General features: G+C 43.3%; 1 protein-coding gene across 22 annotated transcripts in view; it reads right to left on the reverse strand.

The window, feature by feature from the left end:
- The window catches only part of LOC139551291 (disco-interacting protein 2 homolog C), a 244420-nt gene that overhangs the window by 53557 nt on the left and 173372 nt on the right, over positions 1-17491 (reverse strand). For 19 of the 22 annotated variants that reach the window (XM_071362766.1, XM_071362774.1, XM_071362763.1 and 16 more), the window contains 3 exons: positions 9560-9694; positions 6184-6303; positions 5723-5920 (listed from right to left, as the gene is read on the reverse strand). In XM_071362766.1, the coding sequence (XP_071218867.1) occupies positions 5723-5920; positions 6184-6303; positions 9560-9694 (453 nt within the window). The remainder of the gene's footprint in view (positions 1-5722; positions 5921-6183; positions 6304-9559; positions 9695-17491) is intronic. The other 3 variants (XM_071362772.1, XM_071362771.1, XM_071362760.1) reach the window with 1 other exon arrangement.

Here is a 17491-nt window from a genome sequence, read left to right on the forward strand (position 1 = left end):
TGGTTATAATCGTTTTTCAGGATAAAAAGAAACGGGATATAGTTAAGCACAGGCATAATCCTAGAGGAAAACCTGGTTTAGTCTGTTTTCCACCAGACACTGGGAGATGAATTCACCTTTCAGCAGGACAATAACCTAAAAGACAAGGCCAAATCTACAGTGGAGTTGCTTACCAAGAAGACCATGAATATTCCTTAGTGGCCGAGTTACAGTTTTGACTTAAATCTGCTTCAAAATCTATAGCAAGACCTGAAAATGGTTGTCTAGCAATGATCAACAACCAATTTGAAAGAGCTTGAAGAATTTGGGAAAAAAAGAAGAAAAAAAAGGGGCAAATGTTGCACAATCCAGGTGTGGAAGGCTATTACAGATGTACCCAGAAGGACTCACAGCTGTAGGCGCTGCCAAAGGTGCTTCTACAAAGTATTGACTCAGGGGTGTGAATACTTATGTAAATCAGATATTTCTGTATTTCATTTTAAATACATTTGCAAAAATGTCTAGCATTCTCATTTTAGGGTGTAACAATAAATGTGGAATAAGTCAAAGGGTATGAATACTTTCTGAAGGCATTGTACGTGACCAGTCTATCTGGCTTATATGATTCTAATGGTCATATGCTTCTTGAAAGTGTCATAGTGTATTTTCTTAGTCCAAGTAAAGTGACAGGATGGTCATAATGCTTTTTGACAGTGTCAAAGTGTAAAAATATGACTTTAAAGAATTCATTACAACAAAGGATTTCAGAAACAAACTTTCAAATGAAAGGAAACTTCTTGGCAGGGAAAAAAAACTGTCATAACCACCCATAAAATAACAATTTATGACAGGTTATTAGACATATGACATGGTTAGGACAGTAAAGTGTTACCAAATAAGGCATTGTTGCGATCTGTTGGCATATAGATATACGAGCACGTTTTTTTCCAGTGCAGGCCTGGTGTTCTAAAAATAAACACATATTGTAACGCTTGTCTTCCTCCTCGTCTGAAGAGGAGCATGGATCGGACCAAAACGCAGCGTGGGTTGAATACATAATAATTTTAATAATAATAACGAAGACGAAAATACACTTGAACAAACTACAAAATAATAAACGACGTTAACAGACCTGAACTGGAAAACACATAAAACAATGAACGCACGAACAGGAACAAACGAACGAACGAAACTAAACAGTACCGTGTGGTGAACAAACACAGACACAGCAACAATCACCCACAAACAAACAGTGAGAACAGCCTACCTTAATATGGTTCTCAATCAGAGGAAACGTAAAACACCTGCCCCTGATTGAGAACCATATCAGGCTAGTTGACAAACCAACATAGAAACACATAACATAGAATGCCCACCCAGCTCACGTCCTGACCAACTAAACAAGACTAAACAAAGGAAATAAGGTCAGGAACGTGACACATATACACTACCGTTCAAAAGTTTGGGGTCACTTAGAAATGTCCTTGTTTTTGAAAGAAAAGCACATTTTCTGTCCATTAAAATAATACAAAATTGATCAGAAATACAATGTAGACCTTGTTAATGTTGTAAATGACTATTGTAGATGGAAACGGCATATTTTTTATGGAATATCTACATAGGCGTACAGAGGCCCATTATCAGCAACCATCACTCCTGTGTTCCAATGGCACGTTGTGTTAGCTAATCCAAGTTTATCATTTAAAAAAAGGCAAATTTATCCTTAGAACACCCTTTTGCAATTATTAGCACAGCTGGCAACTGTTGTTCTGATTTTAAAGAAGCAATAAAACTGACCTTCTTTAGACTAGTTGAGTATCTGGAGCATCAGCATTTGTGGGTTCGATTACAGGCTCAAAATGGCCAGAAACAAATAACTTTCTTCTGAAACTCGTCAGTCTATTCTTGTTCTGAGAAATTGCCAAGAAACTGAAGATCTCATTCAACGCAGTATACTACTCCCTTCACAGAACCGCCCAAACTGGCTCTAACCAGAATAGAAAGAAGTGGGAGGCCCCGGTGCACAACTGAGCAAGAGGACAAGTACAGCGGCGACTCCGGGATGCTGGCCTTCTAGGCATCCCATTTTCCAGCTACAATAGTTATTTACAACATTAACAATGTCTACGCTGTATTTCTGATCAATTTGATGTTATTTTAATGGACAAAAAAAAAATGTTTTTCTTTCAAAGGACATATATATATATATATTTTTTTTTTGCCATACTCAAGTACGTGAAAAAACAAATTTGAATACTCTAACAATCAAAACATCTCAAAATGCCCATCCCTATTCCACACAGAGAGCAGCCTCCACCAACACCTCAACCACACCTACCCCCATGCTGATGTCACACCTACACTGTGTTTACACTACACTGAGGAGGATGGGGGTGAGGTGTATATGTGTGAGTGTGTGTTCGTGAGAGGGTGAATGTGGCTTCTCTTTCTGTCAGTTTGAAATCTCTTTGTCAGAGACCTCCAGGCGATCTTAACCCTACAAACTCAGTGGAGCTCTACTGATTCAATCTACTGCCTAGTAGATTCTACTCAGTCTTGGGAGATCATTTTTTAAATCAGCTAGCTATGTCTTTCACTGTGAAATAAAACAACTATTAGAGCTGGATTATTGCATAAACTACTTGGTTTTGGAGTTTGAGATAAACTAATGAGGGCACATGACTAATGCATAATCATAATCTCTATTAATAGATGGTGAATAATGGAGACCATTACCTTCCTAGATACACAGCACTACGTTTCCATGATAAGTGATTTCTTATTGGAATTACATAGGCCCAAATGCCACCCTATTCCCTATTTAGTGCACTGCCTTTGAACAGGACCTAAAGGGTTCTGTTCAAAAGTAGTGCACTAGATAGGGAATAGGGTGGCATGCTTTGTATCTACAGCATTGGATGGGAAATGTCCTCCTATCATGATGCTGTGGTGATCTATCCATCGAGTCGGCCCATCGTTAAATGAAATGGTCGTAATCTGTAAATGTGATTTATTTTTTATTAATCTAAGGATGGCTTAAAATGGATACCATTATTTTTGAAATACATAGTGCTCATTTGTAAAGGAGGATGGTATAGATATTGACTAAATTCCAAAAGTTTAAGTGCAGTGTGAGCATTTAACTAGCCAATTTTGGATGATAAATTCATGTAATTAACAATGTGTGTTTTTTGGAAACGGAGACAATCATTAGGAGGAATCAATCCACTATTTCAATAAAAGTTATCAACCATAATTTGACATTGTAAGCAAACTGTGCCCATGTCATGAGGTATCACACAGCAGAGAAACCAGAGGAGTTAAACAAGCAAAGAGAGTAGGGCAGAGAGAACGAGGCACAGAGTGAGAGAGAGTGTGAGAGTGAGATTCACTCAAGGTTCACTTCAGAGAGTCATATTAAGATTCAGCACTGCACACTGAAGACAGAGTTGTTCACACAGCTCAGGGCCCAGTAGCTCTCGCTCACCCGACCAACCGTCTCTTCCTTCCCTGAGAGCTGGGCCTCGACGCTGGGCTCCTGACAAAAGGAAGGCCTGGCTGCAGACATTTCACAGCCTGGTGAACATTGTCCGATCCGCCACCACACTTTACAAATCAATATGTTCACACCGACAGCCATACAGACAGAGGACTGACAGACACTGCACTAGTTCCATTGGGGCCTGTTTTAGTGCTGACTGACTGGAGTCGTGTGTCTGCGTACCAAATGGCACCCGAATTCTCTACATGGCGCACTACATAGGGCTCTGGTCAAAAGTAGTGCATTATATAGGAAATATTATGCCTATGTTATTCCTGTGGGGCATGCTGCCTGTCTGCCAGTCATGTCTCCATGACTCAGCAGCAGGTTGCACTCTCGGATGCGGTGTACAGGACTGTCTATGGTTCCACCCCAAACGGCACACTATTCCCTATGTAGTGCACTACTTTCGACCAGGACCCATAGGGCTGATAGGGTGCCATTTGGGACTCAGCCTACAGGTCATTTTATTCTCACAGCTTCACAGGGGCCCTTCCCAGCAGTTTGGAATTCATAAGGGCAACTCTACTGAGGCAGAACTTTACTCTTCAAATCATAGTACAGCCCTCGACCCATAATGAATTTTGAGGTGGGACTTGGGAGAGAAACTTGAATCTAAGTAAGCAGAGGGGAATAGTCGGAGTGTGTATTGTCGCAGTAGTGCAGTGCTGCAACATAATGCAAGACATTCCTATGTAGTCACTGACTGATCAACAACAGTGGATTTGATTACATTGACTTTTCATATATCAAGATTCACAATGAACTTTAAAGAGCCCTAGGTGAGAGAAATAACATACTATGTCACTGAACTAAATAACTATACAAATTAACTACATCGCTTTTGCCACTGTACGATTTACTTCAAAAAGCATTTTTCCACAATGTACACTGAACAAGAATATAAACGCAACAAGTGTTGGTCCCATGTTTCATGAGCCGAAATAAAAGATCACAGATATTTTCCATACACACAAAAAGCTTACTTCTCTCAAATCAAAAAGCTTCTCACAATTTTATTTACATCCCTGTTAGTGAGCATTTGTCGTTTGACAAGACTTTACATTTATTTAACCTCTACTTAACTAGGCAAGCCAGTTAAGAACAAATTCTTATTTACAATGAAGGCCTACCTCACTGGCCAAATCCTCCCCTAACCCGGACAACACTTGGCCAATTGTGCGCCACCCATGGGACTCCCGATCACGGCCGGTTGAATACAGCCCGGGATCGAACCTGGGTCTGTAGTGACGCCTCTTGGGTGCCTTAGACTGCTGCGCCACTCGACAGGTGGGGCATATCAAGAAGCTGATTAAACAGCATGATCATTACGCAGGTGCACCTTATGCTGGGAACATCTCTATTCCCAGTCATTTGAAATATAGCTTAGGACCTCATTTATTTCAATTGACTGATTTCCTTATATGAACTGTAACTCAGTAAAATCTTTGAAATTCTTGTATGTTGCGTTTATATTTTTGTTCAGCGTACTTGGCGTTCCTTGTGTGGCTGTCATTAATAGCATTAATATGCTTCAGTGGCAGGTAGCAGTATTGTTAGGTGCTTGCCTGTGTCAAACACACACAGTTTGGTGCTCGGCTATGCTGAATAAGGTTGGTGGGAAGGCTGAGCATGAAGCAGTATTTCAAATGGAAACCCTCTCGAGTACTCCACTGCAGCACGCACTGGGTTGCATCCCAAATGGAAACCCTCTCGAGTACTCCACTGCAGCACGCACTGGGTTGCATCCCAAATGGCTCCTGCCAGAAGTAGTGCATTATATAGGGAATACGGTGCCATTCAGAATGCAACCATGGAATCCATCCCAATAATGTAGTGGCTGGTAAAGGGTCATTAACATAACAGTGGTGCTGCGTCAGTCCTGCATGTCTGGGTCATGGTATCATTATGCAAGGCAAGCTACAGTTCTACGTTATAGATGAGCACACTCTCCACTGTTATACAGCCCCCGTTGCTTTTATTATATTCTCTCTGGTAAGTTGTCTGAAATGTTTCAATAGCGCTCGTGCTGTACCGAGTCAATCCTTGTGACGAGTACATTTGAATCATTTGAGATGACAATTAACAAGAGTGACTTAGTCAGTAAATTCAACAAAGGTAGGTAAAACAACCACATCTCACAGTCATTGCAAGTATATTGTGTAGCATAGTCATTGCAAGTATATACACAAGAGTCCTTACCGTAGGTTAAAATGTACAGTGGTTTTCCGTTGGTGTCCATAGTGGTGAGGCATGGAGCTTTGGGAGAGATGGTGCCCCACCTCTGCAGGGCAGCCTCCAGCGACAGGGGCCAGTTAGTGACCACCCCTAGCTGCTCCCCCCTCATCGCCAGCATCTGAGCCCCCTCCGCTTTGGGCTGGTTGGGGTCTGGCTGTTGGACTGGAGCAACACAACCATTTATGTTATAACACCAAAAACATCCTTAATTACAGCCTATTCCCTACATAGTGCACTACTTTTGACCAGGGCCCTATATAGAGAATAGGCTGTCATTTGACACAGCTTGAGATGATTTAATAACAATAAGAACCTGTAATAATGCTAAACAACCAATACACTAAACCCATTCAGAAATTAACCAATCAAAGGATTTGTCTTTGAAGTCTCCATGTTGAATAAGTAGGGATGGACGGCCCTCTTACCCTCTAGGAGTTCTTCGAAGTCGTCAACGAAGAATTCTCTTAAGGGAGGTCGTTTGGGTCTCTTCAACGTGTTGACTAGCTGTTGGATCTTGGCTGACACTCGGCCACCTACTGGAACGCCTGTAGGGGTTAACACAGTTCACTACACATATAAACTTCCAATAAACTTCCGTTTCCAATACATGGAAACGTCTATATGTCTAATTGGACTAGCACGGCCACTTCTCCAAGTCTTGTCACTTTAGGGCATTCTGAGACGAGACAGCCACACGTCAATGGGTAATATGCAAAGTGTCTTCTCTACAGCAGTGGTTCCCATCCTTTTTTCTTACTGTGCCACCAACTGAATTTTCCTCTGCCCAGAGTACCCCTGAAGTACTCCCTTGTTCATTTCACCAGTAAGCCTATGGTTTCATGGGTCTTCAAGTACCCCCTGTAGATAGGCCACTTACCCCCAGGGGTCCTAGTACCCTTGGTTTGGAACCACTGTTCTACTGCATATAGCAGAGCTGTCCCTGTATAAATCATCTGCTTTTGTTCCAATGACACTATCCACTAGCAATTTCTCTCCAATGACACCATCTACCGCCATTTCTCTCCAATGACACCATCTACCGCCATTTCTCTCCAATGACACTTCTCATGGCACTCAACACACAAAGACTGAGGGAGTGAAAAGTGGAGCACACACAAACACACGTAATCACTTTGACAGCATCCCTTCAGATTTAAACTTTCCAAACATGTTTGCCCATGGTAGAAGTGGTCAGAAAGTTACTTTTTGGAGATAAAGGTGTTTAAAGTTGACCCATTTTGCATACCTCACCATACCCGAGACATTTTTTTATAAAAACTTTAACCTTTAATATCCATTCATGTTTCCATATGTTCTAGCTTAACCCTCATTTACATCATCTGAGGTACCATGCTTTTAAAAAGAGGGTAGGTGGCATTCTAATCATATAAATTAACCTTTAATATCCCTTTAGACCACCTCAATTTAGTTGCTACACCATTGAAATTTAAATTCAATTAATTGACATTTTCACTTCTAATTACTACCACAACGTTGGCCGCCGGTCCACCCATCGTCTAATGTCAACTTAAAATGGTCAAGTCTAATCTATTATCTATATTTCTATGATCTAAATAGGTTTCCTATGGAGGATTGATTTAAAACTGATATTCCCATTCAAGTCAACATACACTGATGTGTGGACCTCCAACCATCTTGGTGGTACCACTTCAAAGTTGAGGTTACAATGTTATTCCCATTTTAGTACATTTATCAGCCAAAACCTGACACCCACCCTGTATTCAAGAGTATGTTGTCTCTCAACCGATGATTATATGAAATAGTGTTTAAGCTACAACATATGTGGATGATTTTTATTTATTACGCGTTTTAGATCGACATTTAAGAAAAAATATATACATAAAATTGTTTGGCCATCCTGTTTGTAAGCTTTAAAATTATAAACTAAACCGTTTATCTTTTCCAGTGATGAAGACATCCCTCATGGTATGGTGGGGTGTGCAAAATGGCTCAACTTTAAACACCTTCATCTCTTGAATGTTTTGGCATTCAGGTCCATAAACTCACTTTGACTACTTCTACAATGGGCAAACATGTACGGAGGGTTTTGTTCAAAGGGTTGCCGTCAAAAAGTGATTGAATTCAAATGGATTTACTCAGGGCTGTCACTCAAATCTCAGTCTAAACCCTCATACACAGTGAAGTGTCAAAGACAACAGTTAAACCGTGGATAGAAAGCAATACAGATGTACATAGTAAAAAGAAAAAAGGCCAAACTTAATTTTACAAAAATATAAAATCTGTGTAAAGCACGCAAACTTGTATTAGGCAAGATAAAACAAGTAAATAGAACAAACAAACATTTTAAATCTCTAAATCACAAGTTTGGCCTTGCTACAGAAGTTGAGACAGTTCTTTTCAGAACCTCCCTGAGCCAGTCAGCCCAATCTGTGAAGCTTGGCACTTGATCTATCAAGCAGACTCTCGACGACGTGCACGCTGTGCACTCAACAAATCTATTCCTCAGCACTATTGATTGGAGCATCTGATAAACAGATTAGTCTGTGACGATGCTGCGATGCTGTATGCCTCAGGAGAACAAATTAAAATAGCAGAGAGACTCCCATATTGGCATACTCCATCATCTGACTGGAGCTCATTCAGAACAAAACGTCAGAATCCACTTTGGGTCCACATTAGATGCATTCTATTCTACTCACATCCCCTAAGGATTTCATTCCCCTCTCGTGTGTCAAAGGAAGCTTCCAAAGGTCAGCCATCAAAAGTGATGTGCTCAAAGAGGAGTGGAAACGAAGATAAGTGAGTGACGCGTCTGTGTTAAGAGGAGACAGAGTTTTACTGCTCCTACTAAAGTCATTTCTGGTGTCTGCTGCAGATCTAACTGAACAGTTCTGTGATGCCAAATGTAATAAATCAATCAGAGATGATGAAAAGATTGATTCTCGTGTCATCCCATTCACAGTATTGAATCATAAGAGGCATAAGTAAAGCTTTTAAAACCGGCTCTCGTTTTTCCTTTCGTGTTTCTCCCAAAACAGTGTCATCATAACCAAATTATATAACACCAGGACACAAACACTTCAAAATGACTAAGTATGATAAAAAAAAGATATATATTTGGCTCAATACAGAACAGAAAGAAAGCTAAAAGGTATGTTCATACATCTGTTTTACCGTTTAGAAATGAAAGCACTTGATGTATTTTGTCCCCTCATTTGAAGAATTCATAAGTCATCGGACAAATTCACTTAGTGTATTACATTTTGTTTACAGTTAAGTATTTGGTCCCATATTCCTAGCAGGCAATGACTACTCTACATCAACGTTGTGACGCTACAAAGTTGAATGCATTTGCCTTTTATTTTGGTTGTGTTTCAGATGATGTTGTGCCCATTAGAAATGAATGGTAAATGTGTCATTTTGGAGTCACATTACTGGAAATAAGACTAGAATATGCTGCTGAACACTTCTACATGAATGTGGATGTGACCATGATTACAGATTATCCTGAATGAATTGTGAATAATGAGTGAAAAAGTTAGGAGGCATAAATAAAATACCCCCACAAAAATGCTAACCTCCCCTGCTATTGGTACTGTTGCCTAATATAAAGCATTTGAGCTCAAATCTAAAATGCTGGAGTACAGAGGCAAATTTGTTTTAGCTTCACTGTCCAAATCACTACGTAGGGGAGTGGATACAAACATGACCCAAACATACACATCACTGTAAAGAAAGACAAGCACGATGAAAACAAATATAGGTCACGATCACACACACACATCCCCACAAATACCCCCAACCCCTCTATGCACTCACCATCTCCGGTCTCCATGAGCTCTGCATTGCCATATTTGGGCGTGGACCTGGATGCTGTGGTGGAGCCCTGGGGTCTCTCCACCTGTATGGAGTCTGTGGTGTAGCTGGTGACATCTGGAGGGGCAGAGTGGTTCTCTGGACGTGAGGAGAGGCAAGGTGAAGGAAGCCTGTTACTGTTAGTCCCCCCAGCCCTCAGCCCTATAGCTAACCAAGGGCCACAGCAGGCCACAGCCAAGCCAGCACAACAGTGCGGGGGGGGGGGGGGGGGGGCTGCATCTGGCACCTATATAGTGCACGCCTTTTGACCACCGCTCATACATACCATAGATGTATTGACCCAGGTAAAAAGCAGTGCACTATAGAGGGAAAAGGGTGCCATTTTGGACGCACACAACCTAGGACAGGATGAGGCAGGAGTCCGTGAGCACACAGACAGACCGAGAGAGAGACAGACAGTCAGACAGACCGAGAGAGAGAGAGACAGACAGACAGACGGTAGGACACAAGGGTTAGTCTAGTCAGGTCAGGAGGCACATGCAAACAGGTGTCCCCAGGTGGAGAATAGACAGAGGTAGACTACGGTTAACTCAGGGAAGGAAATGTTTGAAATGCTGCTGTGTTTATCTTGGCACCTCCATAGTGCCATACTCCTCATCCCTTATCAATATGATATCGCACTGAAAGTGTTTCATGTCACCTCATTTGCATTTTAGGATCCCTCTAGTTAGTTTCCCTTTGAAAACAGATTAGTGGTGTTTGAAGACGAGATAACTCCACGAGAGGGATGTACCTCTGCAATGACCCAAAAACCTTTTTTATTCTGATGAAAATATAATCCTAATAGTGTGGCCACGTGGCACAGCCATTGTAACTCACAATATACTAACTGAGACTGATTTGTGAACTTTACTAGCCCTATAGCGTCTCATACATCTCTGCTACACACATTTCTATGTGATGTGTACGTAAGATTGAATGTGTGGGACCACACTAACTAATACAAATATATAACTATGACAACCAAGTCAAACAAACTAATGCTGTGTATTAAGTTGTCCATGTATGAGTCACCAAACTGATAGTCACATGTCTCGTCCCCAGGCCACCAGCCTCTCCTTCAGTCAGATTGTGATTAAAGGGTTGATCTAAATTGATTGTATTTTTTAAAACATTTGTCGTTTAGTAGATGCTCTTATCCAGAGCAACTTAAAGGAGCAATTAGGGTTAAGTGCCTTGCTCAAGTGCACAGACAGACTTTTCAGAGATTCAAACCAGTGACCTTTCAGCTACTGGCCCAACGCTCTTAACCGCTATGCTACCTGCCACTGAGCTGGGATTCAAACAAAACAAAGCTCACACCATCATTCTTCAGTCTAATATTCTTCAGTTTTAAATCCCAGATTGCAATCCCAGATTGCCCCTTTAAATCCAGTACTGGAGCTGCAGGAGATTTGATGGACTTCATGGAAATATGTTTGTAATCATCACCGCCCACTCTTCAACCCCCTGGCCATAACATAATTCCTCCAAATGCTTCAACATTACACAATTAATGTAGCGCTTCCACCTCTCCTGCTCTCTGAGACTTCCCACGTGTGACATTATCTTTCAATGTGAAAAAAATATCTACATCTATCTCTCCCACTCCTCGATTTGTATTTCATTTCAGATTCTTTCAAGAGGCAGATGTTGTTGAAAGTCTAATCATGCCGTGAAAAGGGCTGTGACGGTCATGGAATTTCAGATGACAGTTACTGATCAGCCAAATGACCGCAATGTCATCGCGTTGTAAAGACTTCATGTTACCGTGGAAACGGACTCAACCGCACAATGGCCCTGCCGTCTGGTTTTCAGACAGCTGTTTGTGCCACTTATTTTACGCAAAAAAAATAAATGTTATTTTTATTTTCATGACGGTCTTCATCCATAATCGTCAGTTTTACGATAATCTTGTAACCATCGTAAAGTAGCTGTGAACTCATGTTGTTTTCTCCCGTCATACTGCCAGGACAATGTAAAAAAGCATCAGAAGTTACTTCCTCTCCCTGTTAGATTTTGACTCCAACTGAAGTGGATGAGCGTGTAATAGAATTCCAGACACCATTTGGGAGGAGAAACCACAAGGAATTTCAATGAGGTCCCTCACTGTCATTCCTTTACATTCCAAGTACTCAGTCTCTTTCCACTGCAAAACACTACATCCCCAGTCAAGGACCATACATACGCTAAAGTGGATGAAACACAAGCTAGCACACATAGCACTTATCTATAAGAGCTAGTAATCAGATATAAGTCAGAGCAATCTCATTCAGACCATCATACTGTCTGCAATGAGGAATCTTCTTTTCAGTGACAATTCATCATGAACGTTTAATATGCCTATATAGGCCAATAGGATAAGAGCTTCCCAAAACTTCACATCTACAGATTTATGAAAATAGAATGTGTCATCACACGATCATCTCACCTTCCACCATGTATAGGCTGTGTCTCATATGGCACCCTATTCCTTATATAGTGCACTACTTTTGACCAGTCCTATGCGCAACATAGGGAACAGGGTGCCATTTGAGACCACCAGTGTGAGGTTAGATTAATGGGATAGGTGGAGGGCTCCAGACCTCACTAGATTAAACAAGACTCATATTGACAATGTCAGACCAAGGACAACATCACTGCCCCCACTTAGTCGCTCACCCTCCCTCCCCCACTCCCTAGAATCAGCCAGTAGCTGCTTATGTAACCGGCGAAAAGACTACTGTAAATAAATATAAAACTTCAACACAGTGCTAAGAAAGTCATATTCCTAATGCCTTCAGAGCTGTGTGAGTACCAGACAGCGAGAGCGAGCGAGGGAGCCACACACAGAGCGCGACACAGAGAGTGAGCGACACAGAGCGAGCGACACAGAGCAACACACAGAGAGCGAGCGAGACACACAGAGAGCGAGCGCGACACACAGAGAGCGAGCGACACAGAGCAAATTCACATACCGCCCCAACAGATCCACAGATGATGCAATCTCTATTGCACTCCTCACTGCCCTTTCCCACCTAGACAAAATGAACACCAGCATTCAACACCATAGTGCCCTCAAAGCTCATCACTAAGATAAGGACCCTGGGACTAAACATCTCCCTCTGCAACTGGATCATTGACTTCCTGATGGGCCGCTCCCAGGTGGCGAGGGTAGGCAACAACACATCCGCCTTGCTTACCCTCAAGACGAGGGCCCCTCAGGAGTGCATGCTTAGTCCCTTCCTGTACTCCCTGTTCACCCACGAATGCGCGACTCCAACACCATCAGGAAGTTCGCCGACGACACGATGGCGGTAGCCCTGATCCCTGACAACCATGAGGGCCTGATCTCCCTCAATGTCAGTAAGACAAAGGAGCTGATCGTGGACTACAGGAAACGGAGGGCCAAGCGCACCCCCATTCATATCGACGGGGCTGTAGTGGAGCGGGTCGAGAGCTTCAAGTTCCTCGGTGTCCACATCACTAAGGATCTATCATGGTCCACACACACAGTCGTGAAGAGGGCACAACAATGCCTCTTCCCCCTCAGGAGGCTGAAAAGATTTGGCATGGGCCTCAGATCCTCAAAGTTTTACAGCTGCACCATCGGGAGCATCTTGACTGGCTGCATCACCTCTTGGTTTGGCAACTGCTTGGCATCCGTCCACAAGGCCCTACGGAGGGTAGCGCGTATGGCCCAGTACATTACTTGGGCTGAGCTCCCTGCCATTCAGGACCTCTATACCAGGCGGTGTCAGAGGAAGGCTCCAGGCTCCAGCCATCCAAGCAACAGACTGTTCTCGCTGCTACCACATGGCAAGCGGTACCAATGTCTGGAACCAACACGACCCTGAACAGCTTCTACACACAAGGCATGAGACTGCTAAATAAGACCGCTAAATTGCTAATCAAATGGCTACCCAGACTACCTGCATTGACCCTTTCATGCACTAACTCGCATGCACTGACTATGCACACACACTGGACTCTACCAACACATACTGACACCAACACACACACACAGAACATGCATACTGATGCCACACACACACTTTCAGCACATAAGCTGCCGCTAGTCAGTTTACCCCTACCTATATGTACAGTCGTGGCAAAAAGTTGAGAATGACACACATTTTAATTTTCACAAAGTTTGCTGCATCAGTGTCTTTAGATATTTTTGTCAGATGTTACTATGGAATACTGAAGTATAATTACAAGCATTTCATAAGTGTCAAAGGCTTTTATTGACAATTACATGAAGATGCAAAGAGTCAATATTTGCAGTGTTGACCCTTCTTTTTTCAAGACGTGCTGTCAATGCATGCTGTCAACTAACTTCTGGGCCACATCCTGAGTGATGGCAGCCCATTCTTGCATAATCAATGCTTGGAGTTTGTCAGAATTTGTACGTTTTTGTTTGTCCACCCGCCTCTTGAGGAATGACCACAAGTTCTCAATGGGATTAAGGTTTGGGGATATATATATTTTGTGTCCCGAGCCACTTAGTTATCACTTTTGCCTTATGGCAAGGTGCTCCATCATGCTGGAAAAGGCATTGTTCGTCGCCAAACTGTTCCTGGATGGTTGGGAGAAGTTGCTCTCAGAGGATGCGTTGGTATCATTCTTTATTCATGGCTGTGTTCTTAGGCAAAATTGTGAGTGAGCCCACTCCCTTGGCTGAGAAGCAACCCCACACATGAATGGTCTCAGGATGCTTTACTGTTGGCATGACACAGGACTGACGGTAGCGCTCACCTTGTCTTCTCCGGACAAGCTTTTTTCCGGATACCCCAAACAATCGGAAAGGGGATTCAGAGAAAATGACTTTACCCCAGTCCTCAGCAGTCCAATCCCTGTACCTTTTGCAGAATATCAGTCTGTCCCTGATGTTTTTCCTGGAGAGAAGTGGCTTCTTTGCTGCCCTTCTTGACACCAGGCCATCCTCCAAAAGTCTTTGCCTCACTGTGCGTGCAGATACACTTTTACACAAGCGCCAGGACCGTCTCCTAAAGTTGATTCAGCTGCGGGATCGGGGCACCACCAGTACAGAGCTTGCCCGGGAATGGCAGCGCTTGCTGGACTTTCTTGGGCGCCCTGAAGCCTTCTTCACAACAATTGAACCGCTCTCCTTGAAGTTCTTGATGATCCGATAAATGGTTGATTTAGGTGCAATCTTACTGGCAGCAATATCCTTGCCTGTGAAGCCCTTTTTGTGCAAAGCAATGATGACGGCACGTGTTTCCTTGCAGGTAACCAACCATATTTGACAGAGGAAGAACAATGATTCCAAGCACCACCCTTTTGAAGCTTCCAGTCTGTTATTCAAACTCAATCAGCATGACAGAGTGATCTCCAGCCTTGTCCTCGTCAACACTCACATCTGTGTTAACAAGAGAATCACTGACATGATGTCAGCTGGTCTTTTGTGGCAGGACTGAAATGCAGTGGAAATATTTTTTGGGGATTCAGTTCATTTGCATGGCAAAGGAGGGACTTTGCAATTAATTGCAATTCATCTGATCACTCCTCATAACATCCTGGAGTATATGCCCATCATACAAACTGAGGCAGCAGACTGAAAATTAATATTTGTGTCATTTTCAAAACGTTTGGCCACAACCGTACACTATATAGTTACCTCAATTACATCGTTCCCATGCACATGGACTCAGTACTGGTACTCCCTGTATACAGCAATGTTGTTTTCCACTCCCTATCAAATAAAATTGTATTTGTCACGTGCCGAATACAACAGGTGTAGACATTAGTGAAATGCTTACTTACAAGCCCTTAACCAATAACGCAGTTAAGAAAATACCTAAAACAAAGAGATAAGAGATAAGAATAACAATTAAAAAGAGCAGCAGTAAATAACAATAGCGGGGCTATATACAGGGGGTACCGGTACAGAGTCAATGTGTCAATGTGCGGGGGCACCGGTATCGAGGTAACAAGTACATGTAGGTAGAGTTAAAGTGACTATGCATAGAAAATAACAAAGAGTAGCGGGGAGCGGTGGGGGGAAGCAAATAGTCTGGGTAGCCATTTGATTAGCTGTTTAGGAGTCTTATGGCTTGGTTTTAAGAAGCTGTTTAGAAGCCTCTTGGACCTAGACTTGGCGCTCCGTGTACCGCTTGCCGTGCGTTAGCAGAGAGAACAGTCTATGACTAGGGTGACTGGAGTCTGACAATTTAGGGCCTTCCTGACACCGCCTGGTATAGAGGTCCAGGATGGCAGAAAGCTTGGCCCTGGTGATGTACTGGGCTGTAGGCCCTACCCTCTGTAGTGCCATGGGTCGGAGGCTGAGCAGTTTCCATACCAGGCAGTGATGCAACCCGTCAGAATGCTCTCGATGGTGCAGCTGTAAAACCTTTTGAGGATCTGAGGACAAATGCCAAATCTTTTCAGTCTCCTGAGGGGGAATAGGTTTTGTCGTGCCCTCTTCACGACTGTCTTGGTGTGCTTGGACCATGTTCGTTTGTTGGGGATGTGGACACCAAGGAACATGAAGCCCTCAACCTGCTCCACTACACCCCGTCGATGAGAATGGGGGGGTGCTCGGTCCTCCTCTTCCTGTAGTCCACAATCATCTCCTTTGTCTTGATCACGTTGAGGGAGAGGTTGTCCTGGCACCACACGGTCAGGTCTCTGACCTCCTCCCTATAGCCTGTCTCATCGTTGGTGATCAGGCCTACCACTGTTGTGTCATCAGCAAACTTAATGATGGTGTTGGGAGTCGTGCAGTCATGAGTGAACAGGGAGTACAGGAGGGGACTGAGCACGCACCCCGGGGGCCCTCAGGGCCGTGGCGGTTGTGTTGTTACCTACCCTTACCACCTGAGGGAGGCCCGTCAGGAAGTCCAGGATCCAGTTGCAGAGGGATGTGTTTAGTCCCAGGGTCCTTAGCTTAGTGATGAGCTTTGAGAACACTATGGTGTTGAACGCTGAGCTGTAGTCAATGAATAGCATTCTCAAATAGGTGTTCCTTATGTCCAGGTGGGAAAGGGCACTGTGGAGTGCAATACAGATTGCATCATCTGTGGATCTGTTGGAACGGTATGCAAACTGGAGTGGGTCCAGGGTTTCTGGGATAAGCCCTTATATACAGCCGTGTTGTCTTCTGCTCCCTTATATACAGCCGTGTTGTCTTCTGCTCCCTTATATACAGCCGTGTTGTCTTCTGCTCCCTTATATACAGCCGTGTTGTCTTCTGCTCCCTTATATACAGCCGTGTTGTCTTCTGCTCCCTTATATACAGCCGTGTTGTCTTCTGCTCCCTTATATACAGCCGTGTTGTCTTCTGCTCCCTTATATACAGCCGTGTTGTCTTCTGCTCCCTTATATACAGCCGTGTTGTCTTCTGCTCCTTTATATACAGCCGTGTTGTCTTCTGCTCCTTATATACAGCCGTGTTGTCTTCTGCTCCCTTATATACAGCCGTGTTGTCTTCTGCTCCCTTATATACAGCCGTGTTGTCTTCTGCTCCCTTATATACAGCCGTGTTGTCTTCTGCTCCCTTATATATAGTAGGGATGCACAATATCGCTGAACATATCGGAATCGTCCGATATTAGCTAAAAATGGCAACGTCGGCCGATGTCTAGTTTAACGCCCCGATGTGCAAAACCGATGTCAAAGCTTAGGTGCATACCTGTATAATGTAGGTACATGACGTAATGACGCCACGTAACATTTTGCGCTATACATGCAACACAGCATTCCTAAACTAGCCCACAATGTCTGCTGTGTGGATTGAGCAGTCATTTGAAAGAATAGCAACATTTCAGCAAGACAACTCAAAGGGGAAATCCATTAAAGCCAAGATAATGGAATTCCTTGCCCTTGACAATCAACCGTTCTCTGTCGTGGGTGATGTTGGCTTTCGCCGACAGGTCGAGCACCGGTACACACTAC

Source organism: Salvelinus alpinus, chromosome 23, assembly GCF_045679555.1.
Source record: "Salvelinus alpinus chromosome 23, SLU_Salpinus.1, whole genome shotgun sequence".
NCBI lineage: Eukaryota > Metazoa > Chordata > Actinopteri > Salmoniformes > Salmonidae > Salvelinus > Salvelinus alpinus.